Source organism: Lycium barbarum, chromosome 6, assembly GCF_019175385.1.
Source record: "Lycium barbarum isolate Lr01 chromosome 6, ASM1917538v2, whole genome shotgun sequence".
NCBI lineage: Eukaryota > Viridiplantae > Streptophyta > Magnoliopsida > Solanales > Solanaceae > Lycium > Lycium barbarum.
In genome coordinates this window covers 127,295,316-127,308,567 of record NC_083342.1, presented here as the reverse complement: position 1 = coordinate 127,308,567, position 13,252 = coordinate 127,295,316, and the positions used below count along the sequence as shown (strand labels likewise).

Sequence of the window (13,252 nt, the reverse complement as noted above, 5' to 3'; positions counted from 1 at the left end):
GCGGAGTTTGGTTCGGAGATATCGGACCAAACAGATTTGCTTCACTTTTCTCAGGTCAGCCGTAGCCGGTGCAATTCCATCAGTTCTAAGGGCAGACTCGGTGACCATGCCAGTCTCTTTTTATCTCCGGTCCCAGGTCTCACTGGTCTTGCATATATCCGGTTTTTACCGTATACAATAAATAGAATGAAATCAATAAAACATACTTTAGATGCTGTGAAGCCATTAATCATCCTTAAAGTTTACAATCCAAGAATAAGTGACAAAGGTAAAATAGGCATGAAATGATAAATTATTTTTTAATTTTTCAAACTGGACAAGTAAATGTTGACATCTATTTTTAATATCGCGGACAAGTAAAAATGGATGGAGAGAGTACTAGTTCTAATCCCTCCATCTCAAATTATTTGTCGTGGTTACTAAAAATAGTCAGTCTCAATTTATTTATTGTTTTAAGAGTCCAAGGCATAATTAATTATACTTTCCCATTTTAACCTGGGTCGAATTTTGTTATTAATGGGGAGTAAACGTTTAATGGAGAGAGAAATTAAAACTAAGACATAAATAAGGATAAGTCGGTCAAATACTCCTCTTAAATAATACTATTTTTTAATAAGGGTCTAAAATGAAAAACAACAAATAATTTGAGACGGAAGTAGTACATATGACAAGCTCGCAAAACTTTGTTCGGGAGAAATTAAAAGATTTTTGTTTTCAACAGGAATTAAAAGAAAACCAGCACACAAAAAAGGAGAGGAAAATAAAATAAAAGGTAAGACATTTAATATGGTTCAATAGGGGTGTCAAAAAAAAATATGAAAAACCAACCGAAGCGATCGAACCTAACCATACCGAACCGATTTATAGTGTTTTTTCAATAAAACAATGATTTTTTATTTAAGCTTAAAACCGTCTCGAACAATTAGGGTGGTCTTTTTAATTTATTAAAAAAACCGAAAAAATCCCGAACCGAATAGCTTTACATGTATGAAATATATTTTATATATTACAAATATGTTAAATTGAATATATAAAATATATTTTATAAGTTATAAATATAAAAAAGAATTTTGGCCATTGGACATATATGTATCAAATTCAACTTGTGGTTTCTGTGTCCTATAAGGTGATGTTTGTTTTAGCTCAACTGATCAACATTGTTGTCTTTGGCAAGTTACTCTTCTCCGTGGTCAATCAGTTAGGGATTCATGTCGTGATGATGCTATCGTTGTTGTCTTGCTACTTGATATAACACATTTCAGTTTAATTACTTTGTGTAGTTTTTTAATAGCTTTTACATTAAATATTTTAGAAGAAATAAATAGAAGTTTTATTTGATGGTGTGCTACAACTAGGTTTGTGGAGGCCTGCGTCGTTACATTTTAATAATGGTGCATTTTTAGGTGACACTTTAAAATTAAAATAACCGAAAATTAACCGAACCGTACCGATATCGAAGAAAAACCTAAATAATGGGACGATTTTGAAAAGTCTAATTTTAGTTATATAAAATAAAATAACTAAAAAATTGGAATGGTATCATTTTTTAAAAATAACCGACCGAACCGTCTCATTTACCCCTGGAGTTTAGCAGAAGAGGACACCTTAATTTAGGATTCTCCAAACACGTGTCCTTCCATATTTGCGCCACAACCCGACCCGAACCAAACCCGACTCATTCTCTTTTTACTCAATTTATACCCTCACTCATTCCAACCTTTCCTCTTCATTCTACAAATCCAAAAGTACAAAACTTCCCAAAACTCTCTCCATTCCTCAAACCCCCCACACCTTTTTCCTCAAAAATATGTCTTCCAAAACAAACTCATTTGCACTATTTTGCCTTGTTACAATATGTGTTTTTTCTTTTACAAGTGTAGAATCAGCATCTCACTCAGCCCCTGCACCTGCAGTAGACTGTAACAACCTAGTACTAAACTTGGCTGACTGTTTATCTTTTGTAACAAATGGAAGTACAGAAAAGAAACCAGAAGGTACTTGCTGTTCAGGCCTGAAAATGGTGTTGAAAACTGATGCAGAGTGTCTTTGTGAAGGTTTTAAGAATAGTGCTCAGTTGGGTGTTGTTCTTAATGTTACTAAAGCTATGGCTCTTCCTGCTGCCTGCCATGTCTCTGCTCCTTCTGTTAGTAACTGTGGATGTGAGTTTTCCTTATAATATTATTTTTTTTCATAGCAAAAACAGTTTCCTTATCACATGCTGTTGTTTATGGTTAAGAACTTGGAGTAATAGTTAATATAATTGGAGATTTAATTAATACTTTGTTTTGTTTTGTATTTGTACAGTGAGTCCTGACAGTGGAGCGGCTCCTGGTACGTACAGATCTGGCGTATATAAATTTTTTATAGTTCTTTTTTATGTCGGTTCGACTGTGGTCTTTTTGTTTGGGTTAAATGTTTTTTGTTGCTTCTTTAAGATTGATTAAAATATGACATTACATTCTTAAGTATTTGTAGACATGAAAAACAAAGAAGTAGTTATTCTGATGAGTGTGAAGGAATAATCCCTAGATCTGGACTTCTAGTTGATTACCCTGCAATCCGATTCTCAAATATAAAAAAGAATCTCATTCTATTTTGGAGATGTGGATGGATAAAGATGAGGATAAAGATTAAGTTCATCAATAATCCATTTTTGGTTGTTGGAACACTGAAAAGCTAATAAACTGAAACAAACAGAACTGACATAATGTGATCACCTAGTTAATTTGACTGTTATGCTTAACTGATATATTCTGAATTAGATCACAGTGGCCGTTGGAAGAAAAATCCACACGTGATTATGCTATGCCATATTTGGTTGGTAGGCATGCTTGATCCTTGAGGAACTCTACATATGTATATTTTCGGAATTTGATGGGAATTTGTTTTGGTTCTTGCTACACGTGATTCTTTTTAACTTGTTTTGCGTTTTCTTTTGGCTAAAAGTCGGTACGTGCAAGGAAGGTATTTTTCTTGCATATTGTGACCTCACTTATCCCAGAAGCTACTTCCTCTACCAGTTTTTTGATGTCTTGTATTCCTCTTTTGTTATGTGGATCTTTAATGAGTGGGATTCTCATTGAATCCTTCTAAAAATTTATTTCCTTAAAAGGCTAGTGAACTTAAGTTCTCTTGTCAAAAGTTTGATTAGGATTTTCTTTTAATTTTTGTTATGGAGTTGTATGTGAAACCATGAGGATGTTGCAACCCCTATCTAAAAAAAAAAGGCATTGGATTTAGTTTGTCTATTTGCTGTTACAGGTCTTTCTCCAATTGCTGGATCACCAACCATGTCGGCAGGTGCTCCAACCACCGCTGAGGGTGTGAATGAGGCTGCTCCAGTGCCATCTCCAGGAAGCTCCGACTCTACTACACTTGCTCTATCCGTTGGGCAATTGGTTCTCACCGCAGTCGTTGCACTTTTCTGTTCGTTCTAAGCACATTTTAGTAACACGTTTTGCGTTAGAGCAGCACAGATTTGTTGTGATGTTTTGTCATTGAACTTTGCTAGTTGGGTGTACTCTAATTCTATAGTAGAGGTAGGTCAATTTGTGAGACCAGCGTAAATAGGGATGCCACTGCAGTGTCACTTGTTTTCCTATGAGGTTCTTATTTGGATGATATCTCTTTTCAATGTTTACTTCTCGCTCCATTTAAATATAAATTGGTTTTCGTTTATTATTATTGCCTAAAAGAAATTAGCTTTTACAAATGTCCAGGTAGATTGGACGCTACTAGCAATATAGATTAATGGAGTTGTTTTTACTGTTCCACCTTATTCAAGGTGAGCGAGATATTTACTTTTATGTTTGTATATTTCCCTTCTCTCTTAATTTTTTTTCGACTTATCTTTTATGTCAGTAACGTGTATGGTGAAAGTTCACTGTTCCTTTTCTTTCTTGTGTGGGGTTTTACAGGCTCTTATCGTTTATGTTTGCCACTGAATTTTGGTACTCTTTTTGCTTGATTTTTCCTGTGTGTCAGTAAAAGTTTACAGTTCCTTTTCTTTGCTTGTGGAGATTGACAACACTTTATGGTGTGTTCACTGTATGTTTCACTGAAGTGTCATACTGTCAGGATACTTTTTCATGTTTGGGCCTTGGCAGTTTACTCAAGACAAGGGTCAGGATTACCATTGCAGTATTGGCTCTGAGTCTTGGATTCTAGCGTGTGTTCAACATTTTAAATATCTAGAGAAAGGAATTGCGTGAATTTGTGTAAGAAAGTAGATTACGGTCGTTTGGTTTGCAAAAAAAAGTCGGCCCAAGGTTCTACTGTGGGAATCATGATATAGGGATTGACAGCCCGTTTGGATTGGCTTATAAGTTGGCTTATAAGTTGGCTTATAAGCTGTTTTCAGCTTTTTTGAGTGTTTGGCTGGCCAGCTTAAAGTCATTTTATGCTTAAAATAAGCTCAAAAAAATAATTGGACCCATTTGACTTAGTTTATCTAAAGCAGCTTATAAGCCAAAAAAAATAAGTTGGACTACCTCAACTTATTTTTTTCAGCTTATAAGCTGCAAATAGCTTTAAGCTGTAAGCCAATCCAAACGGGCTCTGAATAACGATAAGGTATTTGGTGTATATAATTTCATTGGTAAATGTTTGGTTTAGTGGACCAAAAATGAAATATACGAAATATAATATAAAATAAAATATGTGTTCGTTTTAAATTGGATAAACTCTTTTTTTTGTTCACCTTGACATTTTTTTTAAATTATTTTTTTATTATAGAGAGGATAGGGGAAGGGGAAATGGGAAAGAGATTATAACGTAGGGATTTGAATCCTCACCAATAAAGTGAAAATTCATGTAGCCAATCATCTGATTATTAATAAGGTGAAAATTAATGTAGCCAACTATCTGATTATTTTAGAAAGGACTTCGAGAGAAAAGTTTTGATTATTTTATTCCCAGATTAGTAATCATAGGATGCTATCTCGAGATTATACTTTTGTCCTTGTAATCAAATGAATATTACTTGCTTAGTGGTCAAGGGAAGAAGGGAGAATGTAGAGTTTACGAGGTTTTGAGTCTCAATGTGGATCTGAACAAGCGTGTAGGGAGATGTTTTTGCATAGGATGCACCTTCCCACTAATGTGTTTGATGATTGAATAGAAACTCTCAAGTAGCTGGACACATGGATTTTAATCAAAATGCACCGGGGCCTAATACAAACTCTATAAGCATGACCACTTGTTAAAATTGGCATGTGACAAGTCTATAAATTTCACAAGTGGATCATATGCTCAAGGCTCAAGCATATTGGTTAAGATATGCACCATTGGACAAGGAGGCGGAAGAAGCCCACGCAGTGTAGAAAACAGCCCAAGCTTTGCCTGGACGAAATGATTAGGTGGCTTTTGTTAACTGTAGTTAGTAAAAGTTCATTTACTCACTAGTGATCAGGCAAGTGGATGTGTTATTGACTTATTGCTAGTTAACTTATAATACAGACTCGTTTAAGATAGTATTTAAAAGGTAATGGAGGGACTTGAAATGTAGTTCATTCCAATTGGGGAGTTGCTGCAATATGTGTGGGATTGCTAAATCTAATCGGGGGAAATATATTTATGGAAATATTTATTAAACTATGGTTGACACCCAATTCTAATTAAGTAAATATAGATGTTAACACGGGACATGCGTCATCCATCCAAGTAAACTTGGGGAAATGAAGACAACAAGAAATGGAGAGGAGCCGGATCCCTCAAATTGTAAGCAGGGGCGGTCCTATGTGGTTTCAAGTGGGTTCATATGAACCCACTTCGTTGAAAAATAACATTGTATATACATGTATATTTAATCTATTTTTAAAAAATATATTAGTATATACAATGTTATTTATATATTTCTTATATATTGAACTCACTTGGTAAAAATTCTAGGTCAGCCACTGATTGTAAGGGAAGCAAGATAAATCGAGGCATCACACACACACACCAACATAAGAACAATCACTAGAATTAATACTGCAAAAGACGATGAAAGTGCTAAAATGTGAGGCAAATAACACCAATTGTGGATCAATATATGTCTTGAGTATAGGAGTGTTAAACTGATAATGTCTTATGATGAATACTGGCACAGGCAAATGGACCTTCCTATAATGTGGAAACAGGAAGAAGAGATGGGCTGCTTTCAAATCCTTAAAGAGGGAAGAATGTAGAAAGCAAAGTATGTTCTGATATAGCAATCAGTTTATTTAGCATATTTATGAAATATATATTACGATGAGACTCAGTAGTTATGGCACATTTATTTCGCATAGAAATGGACTGACTGGTTCATGTGAGAGTGGATGTGGAATGACAAAAGATAATTTTTACAGAACATGTTTCCTAAGTTCCCTTGCCACTGTAAGATTGAAACGTTAACATCCATCCACTAATCAGGTACCAGAGGACTGAGACAGTATACTTTTGTGTATTTGATTGGACATAGAATTTTTGATTGTTTTACAAAGTTAGGTAAGCCACTGGAGAAGTTGTGTCTGGAGATAATTCAAGTACGAAACACCAATTAGTAAATCACTACATATTACCAAAAAATGAAAAAAAAAAAAGGACAGCCCGGCACTAAGCTCCCGCTATATGTGGGGTCCGCGAAGGGCGGTCTATTGTACATATAAATTGATAGGAAAAAGTATGGAATGGAAAGAGACTCAATACGTCCAAAACTTAGAAAAGGTTCCTGTTTAATTGATTAAAATGATCGTTTTTACCTTGAGAAGAATAGGTGACAATAGGCTTAATTTGGGGAATAGTAGACATAAAAATACATATAAAAAGAAGAAGGCTCAAGCTATATATGGGACAAGGAAATCAGCATCAGTACTGGCATTGTTCACATGATGATAGTTAACAATTTTGCACAGCAGCCCTTTTCATCAATGAGGATTGATGGGACCATAGAATTTAAAACAGACACTACCTAAATAGAAAGCAAATGCCAAAAACACTTTCGAGGTTTCTGTTTGGCTACTTCTTTAATAAGTCTTTCTTTTCTGTTCATGTTCATGCAATGATCAAATCAAAAACAATATTGTTTGGTCACTTTTAGGCAATACACTTGTCTTCTGCTTCTTCTTCAACAAATATTCAGGGCCAAAATTCAGCTCTTTTCACTTTCGATATGCTTTCCAACACACCAACTGGTGACACGTGTCCCATCACTGTTACCCTTTTGCTATCCAAGTCTATGCTAAAAGATGTCACCCCTGCTAATTAAATAAACCCATAGTCAAAATTCCCCTTCTATAATATTGTAAGAACTATGGTTTGGGCAAAAGAAAGTCAAAAATTGCAATCATGAAACTCTAATCCTTTGACGGATTAAAATTTAGTATGATCATTAGTGGACATGAATCATGATAGCTCAAACTCCCACTACTTTGAGAGAAAAATATTAAAATATTACCAATTGAGTCTCAATCTTAGATGAATAGGGTTGATTATATGAATCTTTTTCATGATCAGTCTTATATAATAATAAAGTTAGATTCGCCAAGTAAAAGAAATTTTGAAAGTGCAAGGCATGCAAATTTGTGCAACTTTTTCCAAAATGTATCATGGAAAATGGCAAATCTTGTGCATCAAGTTGAAATCATTGAAGAACACTCATTGGCTCGTGATCTTTCTGGTGAAATAATTAATAATTCTCTCCTGTTTCTAGCTGCAATTTATGACTTACCTCCAAATGCAAAGAAAAACAAAAAGACAAGAAAAATTACAATTTGACAGTGTGAAAAAGGAAAATATGTTGTGTTCTTTTTTCCCTGATGATATCTAATCTTTTAATTTTTATATGAAACTGCAGTAATATATTTTCTTAACTGACTTTTCCATTTTCCAAAATCCAATTATCAAGTAGGAGAGAAAAAAACAGGGGAAACAGAGTTAGCAAAAATAGCTAGTAGAAATATCAAATATGTAATGTACCTTCCATCTTTGAGAGATGTTTCTTCACTTTACCAGCACAGCCTTGACAATGAAGTGACACTCTCATCACAACTACCTGCATAGTATTTTCACAATGAGTAAATATAAAGTGCTTTTAAGATTATAAAAAAGAAAAAAAAAATGTAACCTGGAAGGAGTTATCTGATGAGGGTAGTGAAGGAACAATTTGGGAACCATTTTCTTGATCTCTCTTAGAAATAGTCAAAACAGGAACAGAGGAAACAGAGGAACCAACAGCATCAGCAGCATTTCTTGATCTCCTACTTATAGTAGTAGCATTAGCAGTAATAGGCATAGAACCAAGTGTACGAGGTACATCCCCTAACCTAGTACATTTGGAGTAGTTGTTAATTAATTTTGCATGTTCTTCCATCAACATTCTACGCCGGGCCACCGGCACGATAACTGACCTTGAATCACAGTTCATGCACACTGCAGTTGACACTTCAGGCTGGCACATAAATCCTCTCATCTTACTGCACCCTCCTAATTTCTTGTAGTTCATATCTTAGCTTTCTTTCTGTATGAATATGTGTTTTCTTGTAGGGACAAAGTTTTTGAGGTTGTGAAAAATATATGGTACTATATAAAAGATGGATAAAATGAAGTGAGGAGAGTGGAGAAGGAATGCTTCTCTTTATGACTTAACAACCAGTGGGGCTTTAGTACTTGCTAGTGACAGAGTTGCATATTCCACAGTATTTCTATAATGAATGCAAGTTATGTACGGGGTAGCTAATAGGGATAGTGTGAAGACTTTTAACATTATTAGTGTAATGTAACATGTTATAGGAAGTTAGGTAGTAACTAGTATTGAATTTACTAGGTTATTAACTATAAAGTTTTCTACCTAAACTATCAGGACCATGGGCGGAGCCACCTTAGGGGAAAGGTGGTCAGGTGCACACTTCGCCAAAAAATTACACGGTATATATAGGTTAAATGTTTGCTATTATGAGTATATATTTAATTTTGTACACACTTAACATAAGTGAGAAGAAAATTTGCACACCCTTCGCCTAATTCCTGGCTCCGCCACTGATCAAGACCACCAACTAGTTAGCAAAACACATCTCAACCATATAAGTGACCTGATCATATAAATATTTTTTATACTATCAGTGCATCAGACTTGAAACTTTTATATTATTGTTAAGTCATGTTCGGATATGAGGGAAAAATGAATTGTCTCAAACATTAATTGGTCAGCCAAATTAATTTAGCCCTGAAAGACTCATGAAAGATAGTGTCTACTCTTCTCAGTGAAGCACTTCAGTATTTAAAACAACTTATTCTCACTTTTACTATTATGATGATGATTGGTAGAAACAAATTTACTACTCCTAAAAAAGGTAGGAGGGATATATAATAAGCTTTGAATTTGGATAGTCAAATGAATCAGAGATGATAACAGAAGAGTAGCAGTAAGGGTCAAGATTTTTAGCAAATACAGTACAAGTGTACAACTGATCAGTAGCTTCAGAGTTGGAACTTTTTCTTGTTGCTGTCCACAGGGAGCAAAAGTATTCAAAGTCAGATATTGAAATTTTGTTGGGATTCCTGTGAATGGAGCCCAAGAATAGTACCAAGTGCCATCTCAAATCTGTGTGCAGAAATTTGGTATTAAAAAACAGCCGAGTCCTTAAGGAGTCATTAACTTGACCTAGTGAAATTTTAATATATTTAGTTTGGATTGTTTGTAGCTTTTAAATTGTCATAGTTGGATATAAAGCAGATGTGATATGTGCGACAAGTCCATCTATACACTGATAATGTAAACAGCTTCTTATGCAGTTGATAGTTATAGGTAACTGTCCATAATAAATAAAAGTTATTAACATGAAAAAGCAAAACACATAACCTCCTATAATCACACCATCCTCTTAGCTGCATCAATTTATCTTCCCTTTTTATGCTATTAATCTCACCCGATGTTTGGTAACTATTTTGATTAGATTAATCTAAATTCGCATCTGAAAGTTCCACTTGGAATAGTAAAGCACGCCCTACTAAAGGAGTAAAGGTGACTCCAATCCAATGGCTCGAACCCGAGACCTGTAGTTAAGAAGAGAGGAACTTGCCAATCTATCACAATCGTTGATGATCTGCTGCATTAATTTATCATGATTGTGCAATGCCATGTGAAGCTCTGTTTCACCCTCTTAATTCATTGCCATAACTTGGTAGTTTAGCACTCTCTCTCTCATTTCAAGTTCTAAACCTTCCCCTTCCTCTAACAGCAACAAATGCTTAACTATTGCACATTTGCACTTAGCTATCACATTAAATTGTAGAACCACCTGCCTACCTACATTCTCTTCTTTTTCTTCATTAATGTTCTGGAATATTTTCCTAGTAATACCTCTTCGATCTACTTTATTTTGTCCTAAACTATGGAAAGGAAAATACCTTAGTTGAAGTGCTTTTAATTACATGGTATGAAGTTTTTACTCATGATGAATGCTAAAGACAAAACGAGCTCATGGAAGCTTTTTAGGAAAGGCTGCTGCATAACACTTTTGAGCACCAAATACATCTATGTATTGATTAAGTGATACCCAACATTACTGCTTGTTTCTACCAAAATTACTACTACACCACTTTGCTTCTTTACTGAGGGGTTCTTGGCATTGAAGTACCCCAAAGTCAGATGAAGAGTCAGACACGATTTCCTTTGGGTGGTCCTAAAGACAGATGAAAATTATGTGTGATAACAACCCATGCTTAAAACTTCATGAACATTTATTGGTTGGCTTAAGATTAACACATGCGCACAAATAAAACACTCTCAAACTGATCTATGATATACATTTTTTAACTATTATAAAAACATGAGTTTGGGGTGGTTTCGTCGTCCACCTATCCCCATTAAGTCAATAATAGGGGATTCATTGCCACATGCGTATCAACCTATTAGTGGGAGCAAGTGAAATCATTGTACAACAAAAAATGTGGACCCCATATTATTGCTTTTCTTCAAAAGGTTAAGTAGTCAAACCATACAATTTCATTTCTTTTCTTATATTAGCTTGAGATCTAATCTAGATATTTAACTGTTGTATTTGCTATTCCGCCATGTCATTTATTTGTTATGTTTACTAAAATAAATATACTTAAAATATTTATATTTTAAAATAAGATAGAATTTAATTACTTTTTCATTTTTATTCTTACTCTAATAAATGTGAAAAGAGATTAATGTCGTAAAAGAAAAAAATCATATTAAATGGAGATCAAATAATAAATAAGGTAAATTAGTCAAATTATAATTCTAAATGACATTTCCTTAAAAAAAATGCAAAAGACAACACGACAAGTAAAATGAGCTAAACCAAGAATATTCACCAAAAATTAAAAAACAGTAGTTCTTCGTTTAAATAGAAAATAAAATTTCTACTTTGTTTCATTTTAAACATGTAAAATTAATTTAATAATTTCAACTAATGTAAATTTGATTTAATTTTAGAATTATCCAAATCAAAATTTGATAATAAGTATTGTTTAGGTCCAATCTACATACAATAACAATAGAATATTTTACACCTTTAAATTAATTGAATTAAAATTCAAGTTATCAACTGATGCTTAAATATTGCTATTATTTTGTCTCAAAGAGGGGAAAATAATTTCCTTTTAAACAAGTCTTCTCTTTTAAAAAGTATTAATAAATATTTGCGAACCTTGTATTCGTAGCAAACATTAATATAATAAAGTTTTCGATACGGAGCACAAACCATAGTGTTATATTAATCGTGTTTTGAACATACAGCTTATTAGTAATATAAGTAAAAGATTCAAGCGAATTTTTATTTAAAAAGCTGACAAAATAATGAATAACATAATTGCAATTTGAGAAATTATATAACCAATTAACATTAATAAGAACAAATTTTGAAATAAAAGAAAAATATATGGGTCAAAAAATTAATTTGATGCGTAACTATATAACATAAACTTTAGTAGAATTTTAAATTAAATTTTAAAGAAAATACATTTATGATGTGAGACTACACAATAATATTTTCAGTAAATTGATATAAATGATAAAAGTACTTATTAACAATATATCATTGTAATTATGAAATAAGAACAAAAGCAAATATTGTATCATGTCAACAACTTTTCTGCTATCTGTCGAGATAAATTATGCATTTGAATTATGCGCTGAACTTTCTAATTTTTATTTGTGAATGGTAAATAAGAAATGATTGATCTTCAGGAAAATAATGTATAATGACTCACGATTGTTGTATAAAATACAATTCAATCTAAGAAGCAAATATATATCTTTGCAAACCTAATAAATTTATAGCATTAAGCGATAGTAAAAAAAACAGATAGAATGTTAGATTCTTAGTGCTTTACAACTTAAGAAATGAATGTTCTCATAATTAAAACATAATAAGTTATGTTACTTTATTAAATTCTACTACTAAAGTTTTGGTTAGGACCAGTAGAATGTAAAGATTTCAACGGAACAAAAACTTTGAGATGAAATGAAACCAAATAATTTCTTGTACGTACTTCTTCGAACGAAAATATTGTCATACTAATATTATGTTTGTCGTTAGCTTATATTAGGCCTCACGGGTAAACCTGTTAACCGGTTTGAACAGGACTGGACCGGTAACCGGTTAACAAACCGGCCGGTTCCGGTTTACCAGTTAAAAACTCGAAATCGGAACCGGTCCAGTTCAAACACGTCCAAAACCTCTTTTTTTTTTTGTATAGTATATATATATATATTACAGTATTTATTAGTATATTGTAGGTATATTTACATATGTTATATAAGTTTATAAGTAAAGTTTATATATTTACTGACTAACAGGCTAACAGCAAGTCAACAATACAGCATATACGTGTATATATATATATAGTTATATGCTTAAGTTATATTACATATACCTAAAATATAGTAAGAATATACTTATATATATCAATAACTTATATATATATATATGTTTAAGTATACTATATATACTTATAACTTAAGTTATTTATAGCTTAATTTTTATCAACTCTCACCCCTTTTTCGCTTTAGTCGGAAGAGCCATATATATATATATATATATATATATATATATTAAGTTATATGCTTAAGTTATACTGCATATACCTAAAATATAGTAAGAATATACTTATATATATGAATATACTTAGGTTATATAACTTACATACATACATATATATATATGTATGTATGTATGTTTACGTTATACGTATACTATATATAGTTATAAGTATATTCTTAGTATATTTTAGTTATTTTTCAAGTATATAACTTTCT

At 32.8% G+C, this 13,252-nt stretch overlaps 2 protein-coding genes across 3 annotated transcripts; one reads left to right on the top strand and one right to left on the bottom strand.

Moving 5' to 3' along the window:
- The first annotated feature begins 1,718 nt into the window (after positions 1-1,718).
- On the top strand, positions 1,719-3,678 carry LOC132598768 (non-specific lipid transfer protein GPI-anchored 11-like). Its single transcript, XM_060311842.1, has 3 exons — positions 1,719-2,159; positions 2,305-2,331; positions 3,262-3,678. Exons 1-3 carry the CDS (start codon positions 1,808-1,810, stop codon positions 3,435-3,437), a joined length of 555 nt encoding a protein of 184 aa, XP_060167825.1. The 5' UTR covers positions 1,719-1,807; the 3' UTR covers positions 3,438-3,678.
- A 3,132-nt stretch (positions 3,679-6,810) lies between these two features.
- Positions 6,811-8,624, bottom strand: LOC132598767 (protein SODIUM POTASSIUM ROOT DEFECTIVE 2-like). 2 transcript variants are annotated; one of them, XM_060311840.1, is made up of 3 exons: positions 8,090-8,624; positions 7,942-8,017; positions 6,811-7,223 (listed from the first exon to the last, which is right to left on the bottom strand). In XM_060311840.1, exons 1-3 carry the CDS (start codon positions 8,465-8,467, stop codon positions 7,102-7,104), a joined length of 576 nt encoding a protein of 191 aa, XP_060167823.1. In that variant the 5' UTR covers positions 8,468-8,624; the 3' UTR covers positions 6,811-7,101. The 2 variants fall into 2 exon arrangements, with proteins under 2 accessions (XP_060167823.1, XP_060167824.1); XM_060311841.1 differs by having other exon boundaries at positions 6,811-7,220; positions 8,090-8,620.
- Positions 8,625-13,252: the final 4,628 nt, after the last annotated feature.

Excerpts from the sequence above, each read along its gene's own strand:
- LOC132598768 (XM_060311842.1), top strand. The coding sequence starts at position 1,808 with ATGTCTTCCAAAACAAACTCATTTGCACTATTTTGCCTTGTTACAATA. Across the intron at positions 2,160-2,304 it reads TTCTGTTAGTAACTGTGGAT|TGAGTCCTGACAGTGGAGCG; the intron begins GTGAGTTTTCCT and ends GTATTTGTACAG. Across the intron at positions 2,332-3,261 it reads TGACAGTGGAGCGGCTCCTG|GTCTTTCTCCAATTGCTGGA; the intron begins GTACGTACAGAT and ends TTGCTGTTACAG.
- LOC132598767 (XM_060311840.1), bottom strand. The coding sequence starts at position 8,467 with ATGAACTACAAGAAATTAGGAGGGTGCAGTAAGATGAGAGGATTTATG. Across the intron at positions 8,018-8,089 it reads CATCAGATAACTCCTTCCAG|GTAGTTGTGATGAGAGTGTC; the intron begins GTTACATTTTTT and ends AATACTATGCAG. Across the intron at positions 7,224-7,941 it reads ACATCTCTCAAAGATGGAAG|CAGGGGTGACATCTTTTAGC; the intron begins GTACATTACATA and ends TTATTTAATTAG.